Source organism: Stegodyphus dumicola, chromosome 12 (genome assembly GCF_044657685.1).
Source record: "Stegodyphus dumicola isolate Sdum_Otavi_A_Nest chromosome 12, ASM4465768v1".
Taxonomy (NCBI): domain Eukaryota; kingdom Metazoa; phylum Arthropoda; class Arachnida; order Araneae; family Eresidae; genus Stegodyphus; species Stegodyphus dumicola.
This window is the reverse complement of record NC_140779.1, coordinates 90,569,873-90,595,345: the sequence shown is the minus strand read 5'-3', so window position 1 is coordinate 90,595,345 and position 25,473 is coordinate 90,569,873. Positions and strand designations below refer to the sequence as shown.

The 25,473-nt window shown below is 30.7% G+C and overlaps 1 protein-coding gene across 1 annotated transcript in view; it reads left to right on the top strand.

Moving 5' to 3' along the window:
* LOC118182361 (cell adhesion molecule Dscam1-like) overlaps positions 1-25,473 on the top strand; it is a 993,488-nt gene that overhangs the window by 942,234 nt on the left and 25,781 nt on the right. Inside the window, exons 22-25 of the mRNA XM_085806697.1 lie at positions 1,872-2,095; positions 6,190-6,253; positions 16,105-16,207; positions 23,132-23,244. Of these exons, the coding sequence (XP_085662823.1) occupies positions 1,872-2,095; positions 6,190-6,253; positions 16,105-16,207; positions 23,132-23,244 (504 nt within the window). The remainder of the gene's footprint in view (positions 1-1,871; positions 2,096-6,189; positions 6,254-16,104; positions 16,208-23,131; positions 23,245-25,473) is intronic.

Below are 25,473 nucleotides of genomic sequence, written 5' to 3'. Positions count from 1 at the left end.
TGAATTCATTACTTCAGTGTTCGTAAGAATTCATAAGATCTTTCAAAATCAATATCAATTAATCCTCAAACTTATTCACTTAAATAGAAATTCCATGAAAATTATTCTTACGTTATGTATTCCCTTAGGCAGGGCTCGCAATAAGCATTTTCTACCGCTCGGTGCAATTTCTACGTATTCTATATTATGCTGCTTTGAACCTCCCTTAATTCCAAACACTTTTCCGCTCCTAAATTCCGCTGCCTAAGCCCTCTTCTAAATTGTAAAAATTTGATCGTCACTATATTTTGCTTTCTGTAACGTCACTAAATTCTAAATATTTTGGCTGACTGCCAATTCTGCCGTATTGCACGATGCAGGCCGCTATGGAATCGGCGCATCTCTTAGGCAGATATTACGTCCTTTGCATAATCGCGTGTAAATCACATCCTTTGTATTTTTAAAAATAGTGGGCATGAATTTATGTGAAGACATTTTTTGAACAGCTTAATACTCAGCAAACTTAGATGACGGCATTCCATGGCTTGTCTTTTGTTCATATCCATGCAATGATCACCATAAATTGCTATGTGAATTTTTTATTGTCTGCGAATTTTGAGTGGCAATCTAGTTTGAAAAAACTCTATTAGTGATCGCTACGAATGTTGTAAATAATACTCATATTTAACGGTATAATACGTAAGCTCCATATTAGTAATACGTTAATAGTATCTTACTTATCTTTCTCAGCTTAATATTAAAGCTAAGAAAAAGTATATCTTAATATACTTTTAATTGAATAATACATAAGCACCATATTAGCAATACGTTAATAGTATCTTACTTTGATATTAAGCTGAGAAAAAGTATACCTTAATGTACTTTTAATTGAATACAAGTAATATTTTATCTTTGCTTTGTGTAAATAAAAGAAAAACAATTTATTTAATTTTAAACCAATGAAATTTAAATTTTATAATATGCTTAGTTTTAAGGTCTTCAATCCTATAAAATTAATTTAATCTATTAATAACTATCAAAACATCTGGTGGTGGTTTGTCCGAACAAATAAAAATAAATTCTTTGCTTAATTTGCTTAAAAGACATGTGTTTCTTTTTTTACGGTGATAAAAGCATTTTCTGATTATATACATACTTTTGTTGAAATAGAGTACAATAAATGGATAAAATTATTTAGCTTGGATTATAGTGAGCATGTAATTGACTTACAGATAAAAGGCAAGCAAAATTTCTGATTGCATTACATCTAGATATATTTAAATTATAGGTAATTGTTTAGGACATACAACAAGCAGCAATAACGTTAAATTTGTTTTTATTCTTCTACCTTTTTAGTTACAAATTAAAGGAAAAAATACGTGTCATAGGTTTTTAAGGATTGTTACTGTAAATCTTTCTGCTTTCATGAAATGTTTTAATTTAATGCTCAAAATGTAAAACAAGTAAAAAAATTAAAGGAAAAATTATGGAAATGAAATAAATGCCAAAAAGTAAGAATAAATGTAATAGCTTTTTCAGCAGTCTTCTTTACATACTATGGCAAATCACATACACTGCATATCGAAAACAATTAATTTAATGGTAGGATATAAACTTAAAAAAATAACCTTCAATTCTGTTTATTGAGACTATTTGCATGAAATCTTTCAAATATATGGAATCGAATATTGATTCATAAACAAACATTGCCTCATTATTTATTAAGTGTATCTGAAATTCGGGTGATCTAGCATAATTCATTGAACTAAACTGAAAGTGTCGTTTATACCGCCTGGTGTCTAACATCGAATTACTAACCGCCATCAATAAAAGAGCATCTTTCGCCAACAACTGACATCAGCTTCGCCTCATAAATCTCATATCCATCCCAGGTGGAGACGGCAACGAGCCAATCAAGCCAGAAAACGTCCCCCTGTCCGTGACATACGACAGCACTCAAGAACCCGCCTATTATCCAGCGCCTTATGCAAGCAGCCGAGTATCCAGCTACAGCGAACACTGCATACAGAATACAAATGTCAGCCAGAAAAACATGGGGACATTCGGCAGTAGCAGAGCAGGATATACGTACGACATTCCTTATCCACCCAGAAGGGTAAGTTTTATTTTATAATTAAAATAGTTTTTGTTTTCATTGTTGAAATATATCTTTCATATTAAAATATAATCTTTCGTAAAATAGCACAGTCGAATTCTTAAGATTGTTAAATTGATTGTTAAAGTTATAAATATATGTAATATACAGTTTTGCTGATGCTGAGAATTGGTAAACTTTATTTCTTATACAGGCAATAGAAATAATATTTGATGAATATAGCATAAAGTATTAAACAGGAAAAAGTAGAAATAAAATTTTATACAAAAAAATTGTGCATAGACAATTCATCAAAGAAACTACCATATTATGTATTTATTCTATAGAAAAATCCTTTTTTATCACCCCCCGACAATAAATTCCAGTAATTTAGAGATATGTCTCCTGTTCTATTGCAGAAGACAGATAATTTCATATTTTCCCACTGCATATTACATATGCATATTTCATATTTTCCCACTGCATATGTACTTCCCATATGCTTGGCATATGTCTTGTGATTATTATATTGATGTATGTTTAATCAAAGCTTGTAAATTATGCTTTTTTTAATTTTTCTTTTTTATTCTGTGCTTAAAAATTTACATCGCAAATTATTTTTATATAAATTGAAAACATTAATTTTCCCGATAAAAACAATGCATTTAGTTACATGTAAAGCTGTAGTACTGAAGTTGGATGTGTTACGTGTGACCAGAATGTCGAGAAACGGAAGAGAATTGCAAGTCTCAAGTTCAAAAGTGAACTGAATAGCAGGATCAATAGAATTCATTGTATCGTCTACGTAGAATACAATAGAATTCATTGTAAAATACAATAGAATTCATTGTAAAAGTATCGTCTACGTAGCGGAACCATGCCGGCATGGTTCCGCTACGTAGACGATACTTTTATACTTTTACCCTGTTTGAAGGTAATAAAGATGATTTAAATAAAGTTCTTTCAACAATGAATTCTATTGATCCTGCTATTCAGTTCACTTTTGAACTTGAGACTTGCAATTCTCTTCCGTTTCTCGACATTCTGGTCACACGTAACACATCCAACTTCAGTACATGTACAGCTTTTATTAATAATTACATATATTGATTCAAGACTAAATTTCTAATCAGAGTTTTTCAGTATTTTGTGTTATTAACAATGTACAATAATTATTATAATTTACACTATGAAAGTTGACTTCACTTTAAATCTACAAAATTTAGTGCTTTCGCTAGGTCTGTTATTCTAGATGTTTATGTATAAAGTCGTTAGTGAATTTATCGAAGTCGGTAAATGTCTACATTTATATTCACCATATAAATGCAACTATATGCTGCGAATGAAAAATAATAAAAAACACTTAGCGACAGAAATTAAATTCAAAATACCCATAACTTATTTAGGATGAATTTCTTCGTATTAGTACAGAAAACCTATAATTATTCGTTTTTTATTTTTATATTAACTTGCTAACTATTTAGGTTGTCCTTAAATAAATAAAAAAGAGTAAATAAACGTAATAAGTACATAAGTAAAAAAAAGTAAATTGAAAAATGCTCAAATAAAGATTATTGATCTACGAAAATTACTTTCTCATTTACATACAAGAAAAGGATAGTGATTAACATATCTGCTACCATAACTCACCAGTTGACTTCTTTCATGAGTTCAAAGTTTTGATATTATCCTGTCTGCTTAAAATGTGAAAATTTCGCCTTTAAACGCTAACGAGGATTAGAAAAATAGAAGAATAAAAGAATAAAGCCAAAATAAATAAGTAAAGTAAATTTTAATTCAATGAATTTTAGCACCAAAGAATACGAGATATCTGAACTGATTCGAATAAGAATCTGCCAAGATGTTGAAAATTATTCGGATCGTTAAACTATCAATTTTTGTAAAGTAATTATGTCGTTTTTGTTCATTCTAGAAGCCACTCACTCGGTGGATACAGATGTGCACTTACGAAATATATTTACAGTAATGCAACTAAAAGGATGTATTTTTGGGTTTATTGAATTTTGTTTTTCATAAGGTTTACACTCATAAATATGGATAATGTATCCAATACACCCTCGATCTACCAGTCTTCAAAGGGAGCAAAAACGCTAAATGACGAAAAATAATTAAACGTTTAATCTAATATTACACTTTTTAACAAATAACATATTGTATGTAATTAATATTTGTTGCTTTTAACATAAGTACATCATATTTAAAAATTACTTTTTAGCAACAAAATATGTGCCCAATCCAAAAACATTACTGCTAAATTATAGCTTAAAAATTTAACAATGCAGGTAATAAATATATACACTTCTCTTCATGTCTTTTAGCCCAAAAAGCTTATTAGTCCCGAAACACGATTTAGTGTTGTTTCACTTTTCATACGATTCTGCTGCCATTCGAGAAACATAAGGTACTATTTTTCATATTTATCCATCTCTTATCAATTAACAAACTAAATTACTTAAAAGCTATAAATGCAGCTCTTAAGAATATTATTTTTTTTTTACTTTTTATCTGATTGATTTAAATAAAAATGCACTTAATTCAAAAATAGCGAATAATCTACGCAAGGAAATATCATATATCGAGGTTTTTCTCTATATCTAATAATATCTAATATCAAAACATCTAATTCAAAACATCATGATACATCTAATTCAAAACTTTAAATAATTTGTACAAGTACATTATATATTTTCGCACTTTTTAAATATTCAAAAGATATATAACGTTCCCTTGCTAGTATCAACGCATATTCATCTTATATCCTATAATCGCTAGTCTATCTCGGCCATCTCTATCGATAATCTATACTGATAAACCATATTAAACTCTAAACGAGCCCTTTTAAGTGATCATTAAAATCTGAATCTTTTCAAAATATTTTAAACGAGAGCACGATTTATAAACTATACGGAAAGCGTAGATGCCAGAATTAATAACATTGTTTTTTTAGATCATTATTTCAGACTGAATATAGCGAATAATCTACGCAAGAAAATATCTTTGCGAGGAAATATCATAGATCGAGGTATTTCTCTATATTTTTATTCTCCAACAAAGTAATATAGAGCACGTTATTTCCCGACAAAGATAAGGAATGAAATTTTTATTTAACTACATACGCGATCATTTTTGTTTTGCCTGTTCAAAAATTTGAACAATTAATACATTCTACTGACGTACACACTCTAACGAAATAAATTGATTTCCATTTGCACTATATTAAAGTTATTATTCATAAAAAAACTTATATTAGCATAAACAAAATGCGTGTTAATTAAAAATGTTAAATGTTATTTATTGAATAAATCGCCGGTTGGCAGTAAAACTGAAATTGAAAATCAAGTTTTAAAATTTTAAATCAAAATGCATTAGCTGTCTCTATTCAATGAGCAGGCATTTATTTTATTATTAAATTAACGAAATATTAAATAAATTTTGTAATATTTTACCAATTTTCTTGAAATGCATGCAATATATTTTAATTTACACTATTTAAAAATAAAAGGAAAAATCAATTAATTTTCCTTTGCTGTAAAAAATCGAACAAACGGAATTCCGGATATTTGGAGTTCGAATAATCAGTGTGCAAGAATTTTCCATTTTCTCAAAATTCTTTCTGAACTTTGTTGCATTCGATTCGTTAATTTAAAATTAGCACCAAATTTCCTTTCTCATTTTTCTAATGAAATACATTCACTCATCAAATTTGACATCATATAATCATAAAAATTTGCATTTTATTTAGAGGCATGCGAAGCAAAATGAATTTTAGAAATATAGGAAAAGGTTATTTTAGGAGAGAAGAGTCAATTTATATGTGTTAAAATATAATTTCCAGTCATTCTCGGAAGAACGTAAGTATGAAAAATACTGAAAAGTTTCATTACCAGTGCTGAATAAATAACAGTCGACGCAATAAAATGCCCGCAATATATTAGTCTTATGGATAACACGGATCCAATATTTTGATCCTCAATATTTCATCTGCTTCGCGAGAATAATATATAACTCTTTCCATTGCTTAGAGACTAAGGGAAGAGAAGCAAGATGCATGATTTATTGAAGAAGACGATAAAACTATATTTCATTTCTTTCAGTCGGAGAAAAGCGAAGGCAAATATGAGTCGCCGGCCATTTATTTTCCTGCATATCATCATACAGGTACTCATCTGTCTCAGATTTCTTATCTTTGCTTACACACATTTATATTTTTTATATGTGCTCATGTTATTTCACTTCTAGAAAAACTGAATACTCATGTGAACGGGTTTTTGCATTATATTCATTCTTTATATGTATATTTTAAGCGCTTTCTGTCGCTTCAAAGACACCAGAACAATACAATGCATATAATGTGGGGAATATTTTTCCCGATTATAGTTTGAAATTTTATCTATTCTCCTCGTATGAAGAATATATATAGTATATATTATCTAATAGAAATGTAAAGTATGTTCCTACTGCTAAAAATAGAGTTCAAAACGGCTCTTAGACTTACTAGAAATTTATTCACACATCAGATAAACTTCTTTCTCGAAACTTATTAATAATTATTCAAATATTAAGTATTTCTATTTGGGGAGTACATTTCGTCATCGATTATCTAAAGTGAATGGGATCAAGATAGGTTTAACTAATTGATATGTTTCTGTAGTTGAATTTCTTATTCAGATATTTTAAATTATTAGCTTGCTTGTTATTTATATTAACTAATCAAAAACTATTTTCATTCATTATTTTATTGCAAAATAAAATCATTGTTTAAGAGAGAGGAAAAAATCCTTTACTTAGTTATATAATGGATTTTTTCGCTTAAACTATAATTTCTTTCTTAATAAATAATATAATGAAAATATATATATAATTACAAAACAATTTTTTAAAACAAAATATAAAACATGGTTGAAGGTTGTATTACGATATTGCTTATTCGAAAAGTTTTGCTTTTAACATTTTTAAAATTCTTTATTGCATTTATAGGATTGTTTGAAGTTTATTGATTATGAATTTCAATTTTTGGTCTTTGTGAAAAATTAGTTCAAAATTTCTTACTTTATATCTTTAACGATTGCAAATACTTGTATCCTCTGATTTTTGGCCCACCAGCGGCCGAGCGGTAAAGGCGCTGAACAGTGGTAGTTCGCCCATACAGCCAGCCCGCAATCGGGCTGTATGGGCGTTTTTGTGGTTTTCTCCATGTGTAACGTGTATACGAGCCAGTTTTCCTTAGAAATTCCTCCACGAAGGCATCCCTCACGATCCTTCTTCTGGGTAAAACGCTCAAGTTTTTTTGCATAGATTCATAAATATCATTAGGAATTTTCTCCAAAATACATATACAACTGCTTTCTTTTAAGAAAATGCAATTGTTGTAGTATTAGTAATCCCTGTATAATTGTTATCTAAATATTTCTAATATAATTTGCACATAGTAGCACTTATAACCACAGCAATCAACACAGAAGGAATTGTGAATTAAACTACAAACATGGCTAGAGTTGTTGGCAGTTTCTTGTTGCTGAATGCATTTCTGTTTCGAAACATTAATAACCAACTGAATAAATGACAAATAAAAAAGGGCTCTTCGTACTAACTGAATACTCAGACCGAAAATTAATCAGTGGTTATGCACAATATGTATATTTAGGATTAACATCTAAAAGCAAGTGCTGTTGTTTTCATTACACGAAGAAACAATAGTAAACGCCTCTTAATGAGATCACGGCTAATGTTTTCGTTCGGATATTGTTATCGAATTTCCAAAGTCCTTCCCGTTTATATATGAAAAAATACAAAATACACCGCTTATTGTAATCGGCAATTCGGTTAATATTATCAAAAAATTCTAGAATATTTTTAAGTGAATAAAATTCGCCTGATAAAGATAAAAATTTTTTAAATCCTGATCCTTAAAAAAATTGCCCTGAAAACATCTACTCCAAACTCAGGTAGCTTTTTCGCCTATTTTAAAATTTTACATTTGCATGTTCTCTTCCGGTGAATGACGGATGCCTTCAGAGTATTGAAAATAGAGTCATCAATATAAAATCAGATTAAGAACATCGGTCAAATATTTTTTTAATGTTATGAATAGTTCATAAATGAACTATTGAATTAAAGACATTCTGTAAAAAAGTAAACAAATTTTTGCATTTTATTAATAAAAATTCCGTGAAAACATTTATTTATATGTTTCTAGTTGCATTTGCATTTATACTAAAGTATATAAATACCATTGCTATTCTGAAGGATACTTTTTCCTCATCGTTTAATGTTATCAAAACAGCAGTGGACAATCGTGATCACATTAAGTGGTGCCTGCCGTAAATTATTGCACATTTTCACTTACTATAGCGTTCATTCGAAAGAGAAAATTTTGCCAATGTACTCGTATGTGCTTTAATATATGTATACATGGGGTTCTTTCCCAGACGTCCGATTTTCAGTCGGTATCTACTCATAGCTAGAAATTTAACGTACTATGATCGATTTGATTTCACGCATATGCTATGTTTATGTGATACATACATTTTTATGTATGACAAAATATACAAATAAATACTTTTCATGCTCGAAAAATTTTAATTTCAGTTTTTATTCTCATCTTTCGTATTAGAAAAAACATAAGTTGATGACAGCTTTCTAGTGTTAGCTTAGAATGTGAATTATATTCCAGGTTTCCTTTTTAAATTTTTAAATTTATCTTTCAAAGAAGCAGGAAATACAAATTATTTGCAGGGCAATTCACAGTAACAATGCAGCAACGGCATTATGCATTAACAATGCAACAACAGTCAAATGTTATGCATTAACAATGCAACAATGGCTTAATTTGTCCCTCATGAAGAAGAATATGACAAAAAGAATCAAAATAAAGCAGAGTTTTAAATCAAGTAGCTAAATGCTACTTCCAGTGAACTACAAAATATATCTTTAATTAGAAGATATATCTGTCTAAGTAAGATAAATCCCAGTGGATTTCTCAGAAAACGGTTAAGTGTCAAAAAATATTTTAAATGATTACATGATTTAATTGAAATGCTTTAAATATTCATAAAAATGGAATTGATTTTCTAGATGCAATGTTGATTTTACCATGCGTTAGAGCGATGATTCAATTTTCCTAATCTTTCTTTTTTATTTAATTTAAAGTCGGAATTTAAGAGTATGATTAAATTATTTGGGGCGTCTCTCCCGAGAGGCTGGCGTTTTCATTTCTTCTCCATTCCCACTTTAATTAAAAGTTAAGAAAATTTTTCAAACATTCTAAGCTAATAAGTGGATGAAATTGCTTTGGTTTCTGAAAGATTATTGGTTTAAAAACAGAAACGCATATACTCATTACGTATGTAAAAAATAACTATCAAAATATCGGCTTCTCTGAGTAATTATTTTTATTTCAAAACAAATTTAAAGACGCAGTACTTGGCATCACTACTTATTTTCCACTCTAAAAGTGGTTATGTCACGAAACTTGACAGCTTTAAGGAAGAAAAAAGTTATATTTGTTTTCAGCTCAAATAAAATTGCTGAAGTGAAGCTTATACTAGCATTTTTAACATTATGTTTTGTTTTAAACAACAGAAACAGATTTATTTGTGAAGGCTTTAAACAGCTATTTACGATGAAATAATGTTCGTCAAAAAATTAATATCTTGAAGCTGGCTGGCATTATTTTGATTGAAACTGATTTTCAGTATTCCCAGTTTGTTATTTCTTTCAACATTACCAGTAAAATATTAAAGTGAATTTTTATATTGATCTGATAGCCAGTTTAATGTCGTAAATTATTTTCATTCAGATAATAAGGATTATTTATTTTATTTACTCTTTTCGTTAAAATGGAAAATATAAAATGTAAATAAAGAAAAATACTAAAATATTAAATCGGGATTCTGCCTGTCTCTCTCGTTCAAGAAGAAATATTTGTTATTTTAAATAAGGGGGTTTTTGAGAATATTTGGTAGATTTATACATATACAGTACTCCATTTATCCAAACTAATTAGGGTGTAGCTGTAACTTACGATCAAGCTTGTTTTCATAATATAACAGAAATTGATCATTTTTGAAGACAGAATTTTCCATATAACGTTATACTGAAATACATTTTGCTTAACATAAATTTCAGAATTTTCATTTTCAATCTTTTTCCTTTTACTAAGCCTTCATAAAGTGTTTCACTAATTTTTTATTACTATCATTGTATTAGTTGGCAAGATGAGAACTGAAAGTTAATGATACTGAACTTAATTTCACCTTCTTATTCTAGTAAATTATACTAATGGGAAGCATGACTCTGGAAGAACTCAGCGAATTATCGCTGTGTCTTTTTAATCAAGAAACGAATGTAAGAAGGATGTAAAAGACTCTTTCATTAAGAACTCAAAGAGTTGAACAGAAGGCACATCTTGTGCTTACAAATCCAGGCAGCATTTATGGCGTAACTCAAAAATAAGGAATTCGAAATTAAAGCTAAATCGTAAGTTAACCAAAAACGATTAACGCGCAAGTTGGCTTAAACCTATAGGCAGTATTGGCAAGGATAAAGCAGCGCCGAAGACGGACTGCTAAACTATAGAATTTCAATAGTACCATGTTCTTCAGCAAGCGGAACACGCTCTGTCTAAGCAATCTAAAACCTCCTTTTAAATGCTATTTTTTCCTACCTCATCTGAATACACGCGAACTAAAATTAGCATTCTGGCAGGAGAATGGAAAGGGAAAATGTTAGTAAAGATACTTAACTTAAATGGTTATATAATTAAAATATGAAATACAGACTGTAAATAATCCTTCTCTTAAACAGCACAAGAATTTCCAGTAAAAAATTTTTATAAATAATATAAAAATTATTTTTATAAATAGTAAAAAACAATAAAAATTAATCTTCATTCACTGCGTGGGGTTCTGTTCATTTTTACTAATAGTTATTTTTGAGCCTCCACTGATTTCTCTTATTTTCCCTTGCGTTTTCTCGCCAGGTTGTAAATAAAGTAGGGTGAACAAGAGTATTTAAATTGGTGGAGCGAAGAGCTTAGACAAAGCGTGATTTCGCTACTGTGAGAGCACGTTTGTTAGTTTCTACCAGCTGTTAATCTTAATAACATTCTTGCCGTCGAGTTAGTATCTTGACGGTGTTAGTTTCAGAGTCAATAGGTTAGTTTAAATTGAATTGTGTAGTCTCGTACTATTCTTTACGTTTAACTTTAGTGTTACGCTATCTTTTAAGTTTTCACCGAAAGTGGTGAATGTTTTTTTTTTTTTTTTTTTTTTTTTTTTTTTTTTTTTTTCGTGAGCACGTAAGTTCGTGCCCTCTGTTAAATATTTTGTGCTCAATAAAAGGGTCTTTTTCATGGTTGTGTTCATCTTCAAACCTGTGTGAGAATTCGCAAAGAACAACACTTAGGTAGATTTAGTTACATTTCCTGAAAGCTAAGCGTACTAGACCCTAAAACTGGTACATTTTCTCATGGAATAGAAAATTTAATTTCTGAGGATGCAAGGAAAGGTTTGTTCAATTTTACAGATTCCCCAGTGCTTCCACGTTCGGTGATTTTTTTTTAATTTTAATTGACAAAACTCCCTCACTATATACGAAAGCTTCAACAATGGTTCTCTTGAACAGAGATTTCTCAGTCCATTATTTTTCCTTGCTTGAGGTCACTTATTGGTAATACAAAATGCGGATTTATTTCTGAAGTAAAATATGAAAAGAAGTCTCTAAATTATTATTATCGGACTCCCTATCCAGTACTCATTTCGCTTAAGCAGTGTGTTGGTTAAGCGCATTTCGATTGAGAAGAGATTTGCCTCATTTTATTTGTGATTTTATTTGTGATTTGTTGTGCATGCACAACTAAAGAAACAAAAATTTTATGCAGATCAAGATTTTATGCAGAAACAAGAGATTTTATACAGATCCTTCACAAGCCTCATGTGACTATCTACGAAACAGATATTTAATGGCTTATGGTAATTAAATGTGCATTTGAAAGTTCTTATTTGTTTATTACACATTTTTCAACACGACAGTGCACAATGATAGACTTGAGAAACATTCTGTGCAAAAAAAAAAAAAAAAATAGTTTACTTTTTTTTTATTCTTAGATTAACGTAGATTTTGACTTTTTATAATACAATGAGTTTTATTCGCCAATTTCAAGTTGCTATTTTTACATAATTTTATTTTTACATTAGCGTGCTTCTCTTCAATTAGATCAATATAATTACACTAAAGTAATGGAATGAAATCTGCTTATCAAATAGACTTTAAAGTCTGCGATTATATTTTTTACGTTACTTAAACCTTTACTTTATCTTATCTGCACATTTGAGAACCATATTTTCAACGCATGAACATTTTTAGACACACCAACGTGTGGAAAAACAGTTTATTCTACTTTGAAGAGGTTTATTCTCAAATGGAAAAGGACTAAAATACTGAAATCGAAAATTCATTTAAACCATAGCTATAAATTCACTAAGTTTTTAAAATAATCATGTCTTAACGACATTCCCACTCATCTCAGAGCGTCACAATATATGCAAAGGTGAATGCTGTGCATGTGTATCCGAATTCCATATTTTTCTAAGATAAAACATAATAAATTATGCTGTCCTTCTTATGGCTTTTCTAAATTATCTTAAGATTTAATATTTTTATTTCATTTTCAGGGACTTCCACTTTTCTGATATTTCCACATTTCGATAATCCCACAAATATGCATAATAAATTTTCATGTGACGTTAGTATTTCTTATAATTTACGGGTTTATTCTCTACTCTTAGAATAAATTTTGTGTATTCGAGCATTAAAATGCATTTAGCTTAAAAAGGGGGCTAGTAAAAGCGAATTTTTATATTATTCATTATCACCACATTTTCAAAATATTTTAACTAGTTTTCCCACATAGTACTTTCTGTTACTAAGATTTTTGCTTAACGTGCACATGGTTTTATCTTTTTCTTATTATAATTTGCCACCTGTCGGCGAGTTCAGCCAGTGCCACTCCTTACTTTTCGCTTCTTCATAACTTACTTTGCACTTACTTTTCGCTTCTTCATCACTTACTTTGCGCTTACTTTTCGCCTTTTCATCACTTACTTTGGGCTTACTTTTCGCTTCTTCATTGAATACTTAGTCAATAACAATATATTCATATACAGAAAATGACACTTAGTGTCATATGTGAGTTTTAGCGAGGAATGATTCATTTATTTCCAGCCAAATAATTTAGCCACAGCCTGAATCTAAATACCCATATGTATCAAACTGTTAAACAGTCAAATATACTTCAGAAGAAAATATTTCATGTCTTACACGAGAGGGCGCTGCGACGCTAATTATTTCTTCTTTTTTTGTGTGTGTTTTGATACTTAATTTGGAAGCAGCAATGAAGCATAGGACTTTCGATTTGAACTATGCGTATGATGCCGCAGAAAGGCCAGAGATGTCCAGAGAGTGTCTTTGGAGTTCGTTAAGGATTACGGCATTGAAATTTAGAATATTAAAAATACTCTGAATCACAACATATTACTCGTATTTTTGACAAGTAGCAAGTTGAATTTTGCTACATTAGACTTGTCAGCAGACTTCTCGGTTGATCTTTGAATTATGGTAACTTGGCGATTTTTTGGCGAAAATTTGGCGACCAACTCTGCTACAGCAACCCTGTAATTTTTTTTTTTTTTTTTTTTCCCCGCTGCCATTTTGTTTTCACGAAGTAAAGACATGTTTCTTTTCTTTTTATTTACTCAACACTTTTTCCAACAATCTACTAGCCGAATTACACTTATGCTAGAAATTTTATGTAACAAAACTGCTTAATCATGACAAATATTAACTGCAAAATTGGGAAAAAGTGCACAATCGCAAACTCCTTGCGCGTTTTTCAGAATAGCACATACACATAAACCATTTACACGTCGACTTATTTTTACTAAAAACAACATCCCAGAATTGCACAAAAACGGCATTGCACACACTCTTAACTTTATCCATCTACACTGCTATTTTCTCATAAATTACAAAAATTTGCACGAAAATGCAGGAAAATTTTCTAAATCTTTAAACTCGGTAAAAAGCACATATATGAAATTACCTGATCGCGAAAAAGTATATACCCTTTCCAAGGATGAACATTTCTACGTATAAAATAAATAAAATATCCAAAAACTTTTACCTCTAAATTATCTATTATATTATAAACGTCACCAACGAATTTTTACCGCAAACATTAAAAATAGTTACAAATACTTAGTGTCAAATATTTAAATTATTTCGATACAATTTATTTCAACTGAAACGTATACCAAATTGCTACAAACATAAAATTCACAAAATAACTATCATTTAATTAAAATATCACTAAACCATGTACACGTCGACTTATTTTTACTTAAAAAAACATCCCAGAATTGCACAAAAATGGCATTGCGCACACTCTTCACTGTATCCATATACACTGCTTTTTTCTCATAAATTAGAAAAATTTCACGAAAATGCTTGGAAATACTCAACGTATTCTACTCAAACGTATTCCAAAATACTACAAACATATAACTCACAAAATCACGATCATTAAATTAAAATATAATTAAATTTAAAAAAATTGAATATGTCTGTTATATGATTGTTTCCTTTGCAGAATTTGCATTTAGCACTTGATAAAAATTTACGTTTTACATCCCCAACTTTTTCTGAAAACTATTTTTATTTTTATACAATTTCTTTTATATTGCACTATATATATATATATTGTTTACGTATATATATATATATATATGCGTAAACAAAAAGTAAGACATTTAGAATCGAATCTACAAAGACACAAAAGAAATGAAATTAAAAATCAGTAAAATCCAAAATTCCCCATAAATTAAACCTCTCTCTTATTTTTGTTGTTTGACTTCTGAATTAGTAATTAATTAATGTCTTATATTAATTGTTTGTTTGTAACCTGGTAATAAGAAATAGATTATTCATTTATTTTTAATTTAAATAGATATGTATGTATATATAACTACACAGATTTTTAGATAGATGAATATAGATATATGTATTTATACAGCAATATGTTTCTTAATGCGCGAGCTGATGATTTTTAATGTGGAAACTTTCAAGTAAAACAGTGATTAACTGAGTGACAAGTAACTAACTCTGTATGCTGAGGTTATTCACTTACAGTAAATTTATTTAATAATTTACAATTACAAATGTAAGTATTAATTATAACTAATAAGTAATATATGTATTTTAAATAAAGCGTTTTCTTTTAAAATCATTTCTTTTTAACATACAATCAGAGGAAGGCTGTTTTCAACATAAATCAAGGTATAGTAACAGAGGAAGGAACTTCTATGATTTTGTTTAAATGAGGAATGTGGCATCTTAAATGATAAAGGTACTTAGGCTCATTCATTATTGCATAGCAGATGGCATAGTAAAAAAATATAAATAGTTTATGCTCGTTTGCTAAACGTGCAAAAATATTTGTAAGCAGTACAATAATGACATAAAACTGTGGTTACATCTCAACACAGTAGAATGGTAACATCCGGGGATCAAAAGAGAAGCAAATGCATTGCGCAAAAATAAATTTCAAATAAAATAATGAGTAAAAATGAAGGTGTATTATCCCATTACAAACTCAAAGGAGTTTTTCGAAAAGGGGAACAAACAATAAAGTATCTTAATGACCAGTTTCGGCTTTCGAAAGTCGTCATATAATATCATTACAAAAATAAGAGAGAGGTTTTATCCGGTTTCCCTCTCAGTCCAATCTTTGCAAGAGCAGATGTATAAGCATAAAAGAAAAGAATAACTTTTAAATAGTTTTGCAGTGTACCAGCCTCTTGTCCCTTTGAAATACTTTATGAAGAAAGTGAAAATCCTTTTAGCGCGATAAAGTTTGCTATAACCTTCCTAAAGGTGAATGCATTTTCTCTGTGTTGTGGTATCTTAACGGATGTTTTCTGTGGTTTAAAATCAATATTTTTCTTTCCCCGCAGGCGTTGAGCTACGGTCTCACAGGGACAGAGTTATTTACGGGGTTTCAGAAAGAAGCAGAAGAAAACATGAGAAAAAGAGATCTTGGAGAGAATCTGGAGATGGGTAATGTCGCATTACAGCCTCTGGAGATTTTTCGAATATTTTGTACTGATTTCTCTGTCTCAGTGTATGATACCTTTTTTTAATTTAAGTCTCCTAACGGTAAGATAGAAGTATTAAAATTGTTTTATCTCATCTGAACGAGGAAAACGGAAGATGTATTTTTCTTAATACAAAGCATAGATTAATCAGTACATCAGATTTACAAGACATCAGATTTACAATATACAGTTTCTAAATATACATCTCTCTTTAAACAGATTCTAGACACTATAAATTCAAGAGCATACATGCTTTACAGTACATGCTTTTGCACAAGAGGTGCTATTAGTCTCGAAATTCACTTTTTGTCCGTATCACTTTTGTGTCCGAATCACTTTGCCAATTGTTGCCACCAAACTTTATTGCCATGTGTTATCAAACAAAATTAATAATGAAAGTATGTATGCATGTTTCTTGCATTGGGGAAAAACGGCGGCATGTAAGAGCCACCGAATTTTTCTTACATGTAGTTCTCCATTCGAACACGGGCACCTCAAATCTCAAATTTGAATTTTCAATTTGTTTTTAATTTATTTCATATTTTGTACAAATTTAATGAATTTTCATTTATCAAGCTGAGCGATTTGAAAGCAAGAAATGGCAACAGTGTTAGAAATAAAACATTGTTTTTCAGCACGCCAGATTGTGGCCGTCTGAAAAAAATTTAAGAATGTAACCTTCCAATTTTAATCCATAAATTCGGCTCTTTAAAAGCAACATTTTGCCACTGCCTCAAATAAAATACTTATTATTTCAACTTACCAACGTCTTGCCGTTCAGTGAAGCCTAACATATTTAACTTTCAAATGTAACCTTTCCGTTACTGAGTAGCAAACCAAGTGATTGAAAAACAGCAAGCGCAGTTCTTGAAATTATTTTTTCTACTTTATAATCTGATTGATTTAAATAAAAATAAATTTTAATCGTGAGATGTGTAATTCGAGGGATCAAATATTTTTATGAAATGACAATAGCTGGACTCATTATTATATACTTTTTACTTTCTTGTGATAAATGTTTTAGACAGCTTGCCGTCGGAGCTTTCCGTGTAATCACCAGCCCTTATAATAATCCTTCATTATACCATCAACCCTTATAATAATAATCTTAAATTTTGGTAGCCTTCGGCCCAGATTTGAATCTCGAAAAGGACATGGATGTTTGTAAATGTACTCATATAATGTCTTTGCATCATGGGGCTCTTAACATAATCTCGAGACGAAAATTCTCTCGAGAGGTTAGTGGTATTAGATATTGGGCTAACAGAGCCTTGAGCCCGTATCCTGGTATGTTCTGTATTAAAATTAGGATAGTTCTAGGTAAAGACATACTATCACCCATGAGGTGCCCAAAAGAGTTTGCCAAAGATATGTGTGGCTCATTTTATCTTCCCACAATGGATTCATGGACGCAATTCAGAATATGTTAGGTCAAGGGGATTAGCCACAACAACAAGAAGAAATGCTTGTTATCACTTTATTTAACTGGTGATTAAATGCGTATATTGGTATTAAGACTTTGAGAAATTCCATGTTCAGATTATACCAAACTATTATCATGGAAATCTCAGTATATACAGTATATTAGAAGAGTATGTATTGTCTTCATAATTGTTGACTCACGCACATAATATGAAAATCTCAAGATACTAAGAAAGTCTTTACAATTTTTCAATATATTTCTGTTGGATTAAAAAAAAAGTGTTAATTGAAATTTTAACGATAAAAATATCTTAATTTCGTCACCCTAATTTTCATTTTAGTTTCTATCATAATTTTTCTTGAGTGCTGTAAAGGATTTTACGGTTTATTCTAAAATGACTAAATGTTCATAATAAAATTCCTATAATAATTTTAGGAAAAAAACATTAAATTAAAATTTTCTATAATAAATTAAAATCTATCATAATTTTTCTTGAGTGCTGTAAAGGATTTTACGGTTTATTCTAAAATGATTAAATGTTCATAATAAAATTCCTATAATAATTTTAGGAAAAAAAACATTAAATTAAAATTTTCCTAAAGCGTGTTAGCAAAGGTGAAATATAAAGGTGAAAAATGAATAAAAGGGCTTTTAAAAAGTGAAATAATAAATTAATTTAACGTTTTTCCTGTTCCTTGCTTACTTCATAATTATTCACTTATGCATATGGTGCGCAACTGTTAAGTTATTGGAAAAGTCTTAAAGTTCTTCAATGCATTTCTGATGATAGAAACGTTAATTGAAATTTTAATGATAACAACAATTTACTTTAGTGACCCTGATTTGGATTTTAGTTTATATCAAAAATATTACTTAGGAGCTGTAAGGGATTTTTCTACTCTCCTACATATGTGCTGCTGTATTTATAAATGGTTAGCATGTCCAGCTAGCTAACTGGAAGATCAGTTGTTCGATGCAGTTTACTTTACAGTTTTCCTGATCTGAAGGATTTTTATAGTGGCGTACTTATATAAAAGTAAGGGATTATAATTCGTGACGACGGGTATTAGGTGGACTGTGTCTCATGCCTCTCTCCGGCAGCTCTTTAAGCAGGACAGAAAGAAAGGTATTATCACAGTTCCCCGTGCATCATCGGAATTGATTACATTTTTCTTTATAATATATAGTATTAGAAATAATTATAATTTAACTGATGCACGTGAATAATTTAAAGATAACAAATAAAGTAAAGAAAGTAAACAAAAATCTTGAAAAATTGATTTATTAGTCTTACATTTAATCATTTTTTGTAATATTATTATTATCAATTTTCAAATATAACCAAGTTTTTAGAAACAAAATCACAAGTTCTAATTGCATGAAAATTCCATTTTAATTAATGTGATGTCTGCGCTTGATGTATTGATGCAATGTTTTAATACTTGGCATTAACTTTGTGGAGTCATTAGGTTTTATCGATGCAGGAGACGTAAAAAATATGTAGTGTCCTCGCCTGGTATTAGGTTTTTATGGATGCAGGAGACGTGAAAAACGTGCAATGTCCACCCCGGGATTCGAACACCAGACTTTCCAACGTTACCTAGACGTGCTGTCCAGTTACACAACGAATGAACGCGGCAGAAAGGGAGAAAATATCTCATAAATTGTTTAATTTAATTTTTAAATCACCAGGTTCAAACATTGTCAGTCTGTTTTTGTATCTCCTTCTAGTTTTGCGTTCTTCATATTTTTATGATTGTGTGTTCTTGTGTTCCTGGGTTTCACTTACCTATATAACACTTATTGTATTAAAAATGTATATATTTAAAAACTATTATTGATTTTTAAAACATACAAAATACCTTTAGTGTATTTTTGCCTTACATTTATTTTATGTGATTTCTTCCTTACTGCATGATGCAGCTTTATATCGATACATAATTATCATTTTTTTATATATTTTATTTTAGTCCAAATAAGCCTGTTAGTCTCGAAAATGGGACTTTTTGCTCTGGTTCACTATAAACGGCGAATTGCTTTCCAATTTCCTTCCACCAAATATTTAAGTTATTTTAAAAGAAATTCAGTAATGAAGAATTTGCCCATATGTATGTTCCTTGGTTTGTGAAAAAACGACTATACCCACAGCAATCAAATTTTGAATAATGTGGTCCTCCACCGGAAAATGTGCTCCTGGAAGCCCAAATTCCGCATTTCGAATTTGTTTTATTATTTATTTCATATTTTGTAAACCTTTAGTGAATTTTTGATTAACAAACTCGACGTCTTGGAAACTAGCAGTGGCAACACTGTAACGGAATATAGCATTTTTATTTCCAGCTCGTGAGGCTATCTATCGAAAATTCTAAAGATATACTATTTTTAAATATTGTTTTGTTGCACTGAAATTTATATGGCGTAGGTCCGAATAGCTTGATATTTAATAAGTAAAATTATAACACTAAAAGTTAATAATAAAAAGGCAAAAAGAAGTTTTGTAAGCGATCTTACTAAAAAACTGAAAACTGATATACGAACTGAGAAAAGCCTGAAAAATAAAATAGAAAAGTGTATATCAATACTTAAACAGGGATCGGGAATTCTAAACATATCCTGCTATGCAGCTTTTAAAAATTTTGTAATTTTGTTGTTGAATTGTATGTGGCTGAAGTGCGAAGAAAACGAAGCCTAATAAAAAGCTAAAAAAGGGGGGTTAGCAGGAGTGAGTGCAACAGCAGACGAGTAAACTGCGAACTCAGCCATCGAGTTAAAAAATCGAATTTTTGATCATCTTTGCCCCCCGCTTTAAAATTTTAATGACCCTCCCAGAAAGTCAGTAAAAACCTTCGCTGAGAATTTCTGATCTAGTGGCGCATATGGTTAGCGCGTTCACATAGCAAACTGGAAGATCCGTGGTTCGAATCCTGCAAAAAGGCATAAGTTCCTGATCCGAAATATTTAATAGTCTCTCTGTTCTGTTTACCAGTTATCCTCAACAGTTTTTAAATTCAAGTGCAAAAATCAAATTCTTTAAAATGGTTCATATTTAACCTTTTATTTTTCTTTTGATTTCTTTGAATAAAATTTCGGTTTGTAATTAACTAATCTTCTGAGTCTCTAATTCTTAGTTTAAATAATTTATTTAAAAATTGGAATATACTAGTATTATAATATTTTCATGTTCTTAAGTTACAGATAACTATTTGTGTCAGATAATTTGTTGATCCTTATTTGTAAGTACAAATTTATGCAGTGTATCCTTAATGCAAAAAATTGATCTGGTATAGAATTTCTAAATTTCTTTTCATCTTTAAAATAATAGAAAAAAGAAACTCAAGGTAGCTATTAAATCTCATGGTGAATAGTTAAGACGTAACATACTTTATAAAACAGAAAACAAGTTATTAGTAGAAAATAATGAACTGCTTTAGACATTCATTATTTTCCACTAATAACTTATTTCCTTTTTTGTAAAATGTCATGGTATGCTTTGAGATTTTAGATATAATGAAAAGACCTTTCCACGCTGAATACCTTCAAAATTTGCAAATTATCCCAGTAATTGGAATATTTCAGGATATGTAAAGATTGGTTGAAATAATTCTTGCAAAAAATACTCAGGTATATTAATACTGAAATATTTCTTGACGCTAATACATTATTTAACAGAAAAACAATGCATAATATTTAAATATATGTTTAAAAATGAATGAATTAACTTTAATAATTTATAAAATCAAAACATTAAGTTATCATACTTTAGTCTGCTAGTTATTAATAAACACAAAAATAGATGATTTTATTGGCCTTCGCTTTCAATAAATTAAATTTAACCCCTTAAAGTCAGTTGTGCCTTACTATAAATTAAACAAGTGTGTTTTAAAGGTACTGCGTATTTTTACAAAATAAGGATTTGAGATAATTTTACGGTAAGGAATGTAACAAGTATCATTAGGTTGAACTCATTTACTGTATATGTATCACTCTGTGGAGTTTTGGTAATTCCGACAAGATTTCAAATATTTAAATTGTTTTCGCACGGAAATTACGATAATAAAGAGCCATATATTCATGCATTCAATGAATATTAGTGAGTTTCCAGCTTAAACGTATAAATAAATTTAAACTATGAGATTCTAAGAAAATAACTCAGTTATTAATCTCTTTTAATTTTTATAACTGTATTTTCTCCCTCCTTTCTGCATGCCTTCATGGTGTAACTTAACACACTTGGTGCGTATTCGAGAAGTCCCGGTAAGGTCATCGCTCATTTTTGAGGTCTCCTACTCAGAGAAAACCTAATGACACTATAGTGGGGCCCGAATTATTAGTTGGTGGACGATAAATCGCATCCACCAGAATTTGGTGACTGGGTCTCCAAATCCCCAATCGCCATTTAAAAGGAGGAGTATACAAGGTATTTTTGCATGCCTTCGTGGTGTAACGGTAGCACACTCGGCGAGAAGTCCGCCACATATTCGAGAAATGCAGGTTCGAGTCTCGACGAGAACACTGCTAATTTTTCACGTCTCCTGTTTCGGAAAAAAACCTAATGACTCTACAAATGTTTATCTCATGCACGTTTTTCTTTAATAATGCAGGTATACAGGTAAAAGTGAGCAGGGCGCCAGCATTTAGCTATAGGTCCTACAGGTACAGTCCCGGTGCACTAACTGAGCTATTCCACTCCAGTTTGTGAAAGAACGCTCTGGAAGCCTGTCCAAAAAGATTATTCAAGATTATTCTCGGCTCGCGTTATATTTTGAGTGCTCTCTTGCTGTACAGACATTATTCGTTTACAAACATTGGTGCCTGCTTGGGATTCATACCTGGATCCATCGTTACTGCAGTCAGAGTTACCAACCACTATCCGACTGAGTGGCTTTTAATGAATAACGGAACTTTGTCTTACGAACGCCTTGAATCTCAAACAAATCGGAAACTGAGACATCTGACACTGAGACTGAGAAAATCTGACACTGAGAAATCAAAATTCGGAAATTAAAAAAAAAAAAAACAAATATGTAGGCCTGTACCTATTCACCCTCAAAATCGAGAGAATGTCAAAAAAAAATCTATGCCTAACGCAAGGTTGTTGTTTTTCCTAATTTTACAGTAAGATATGTTTAATAAAGTGTTTACAATTAAAGTACTAGTTTTCTTTAAGACCTATTATATATTTAATTAGGCTGTAGTAAACATTGCCCAAGCATAACTTTTATATACATTCTAAAGAGCTTTTCTACCCCGAAAATTACATACCTTAGTGAGATGTCATTTTATTGCAGGGGCTTGAAATTAAATTTGCTTTATTACAAATGAGCATTTCAAAATGCGAAGTTAATTTTTTTTATTTGAGTGCGAGGAATTTTTAACATAGAAATTTTGCCAATGTAGATTACCCTGCTTACATTTATAGTAGCGGTTTCTGCAAACTGATAATATATATGTATATACCCGCAGGAACTCAAGTACGGAGTCCGATAATGAAGATATAATGTACGCAGTTCATTCATCGGATGACAGGATACTGAGAGATGAAGCGAGAGAATCTGAAACGGAGTGTGACAGATTATGTAAGTTATTTCACTTTATTTAATTATAAAACTCTAGGACTTTGCCAGTTAATATAAGATGAACATTTATTTCTTTTTTTCCCTAGTCCTCACCAGAATGCGAATTAGTTCTTGTGTGCTTAAGCCGGGAATTTGAATGTTTTAGGATGAGAGCTTCTGGCAGCCTAGTATTGCAGTTATGTATCATCGCCATCTGTACCAAAGTTACTTCGGATTTCGTATCTTGCTATCCGATGTGTAAAATACGCGCCGTTAATTATTTTGAGTCAGCTTAAGCAGTCTATTGTGTGCATAGTCTCAAACTACGTCGTACTGTAGAGACATTAGGTTATTTTGAAGCAGGAGACTCGAAAAGTGTGCAGTGCCCTCGCCAGGACTCGAACCTGGACCTCTCGAATACGCGCCAACTGTGCTACCGTTACACCACGAAGGCATGCTGGAAGGAGAGAGAAAATACCTTATATACTTCCCCTTTTAAAGGGCAACTGGAGATTAGCGGACCCGCCAAATCCTGGTAGTGACGAATTATTATCCACCACCTTTTAATTCGAGTGCCACTTTTTAGGATGTTTTGTAGCAGGAGATGTGAAAAATGTGCAATGCCCTCCCAGGGCCTCGAACCTGCACCTCTCAAATCCGAGCAGAGTATGCTACCGTTACACCAGGAATACATGCTGGAAAGAAGGAGAAAATACCTTATAACCTACATTTGAAGTTAGTTGTATTATTTTAAATTATAAGCCCACAAGTAGCGGAAGTTCATCTGTCACAAAAGTAGTACCCTGCATTCATTTAAGACTTAAATAAAAAAGTTATTTTAATCTTTCAGATACACAGCTCCGCGCGCTGGAGATAAAAAGGTTTCCCCCTCCCCGTAGAGTGTTGCCATGGCTCGCTTTTAAATCGTTGAGTTTGTTACTCAAAAAAAGTTATACAAAATATGAAATCGATCATAAAACAAATTCCAAATTTCAAATTTGTCTTCCACATGACCATATTCGTAGGAGGGTTACGTCATTCAAAATTCGATGGCTCTATGTACCGTTGTTTTATCCCAATGAGAGAAATATACATCTGTTGATGTAGATTTTTCATTATTTAATTTCTTCAAGTATAATGCAGGACTGTTAACATTTGGTGGCAGCAGTTTGAAAAGTGAAACGGACATTTATAGTGATTCAACGCAAAATCGCAAAACGAAAACAATAGTCCTTCGGGGAAAAAGCCCCTTTGGACTAAAAAGTGACTTGAAAAAAATAGCAAAGGAATATCATTTCCTTTAAATATCAGCTTACCCCTTTATATTGTGTATTCTGCTAAAGGATATGCTACTGCAATATGCAAGTGGATAATTATAGTAAAGTATAGATAATTATAGTAAAGTATAGATAATAATATAATTATAGTAATAATAAATGGTATTCATAATGCCAGAAACTTATTTTATGTTCATCACGAAACATTATGTGAAATACAGAGGTTGTTTACACATTTTTAGAGCAATTTCGGGACTGTTTAATTAATGTTTAAAACATAAAGAGTATTTTTTAAATAATTGCCCTCATAGCCTTTTTCTGGATTTTAAGTCTGCATCATGATTTTCATGATAAAAGGGCTTTATGATAAAAAGACCAGGGGTATTGATTTCCATTCATCTTCCACTATTTTCTTAAGTCTGTCAAACATCAAACGTGGTGGGTCTGTGATAAAAAAAGAGTTCTTTTCCATAGGAGTAACCAACAATAGTCCATAGGAGGAACATCAGTGGGCTTCGCCGGAATACTTTGAAAAACATGTAAATGCTATACCTGTATCAGTCTTCATATTTTCAAGGAATTCAGTGGTATTTTTTGAAGAATGAGTTGTTGCTTTGTTTTGATGAATTTTGATCATTGGGATAAAAAATGGAATTTCTTCTATGAATATCGAATATAAAACATTCCCTTGATAGCACGTTAATTTCAACATTTTTTGTTTATTTCCTATTTTTAATTTCCTTTTTTATTTTTAATTTGTTTTTAATTTTTTAATGAACCAGGTTTGTACATTTTTTTACTCTTCATTTTAGATAATAAAAAGACCTTTTGCTTAGTGCAGTCATTCAGGGAAACCCATGCTTCATTGAGGTTCGCAATGTATTTCCATTTATATCCTGCTTAATGTTTTCATTCAGGGTTGTACAAATTACTGCGTTGAGCCGCAAGCCTCAAGAAAAGCTAGTGAACATTT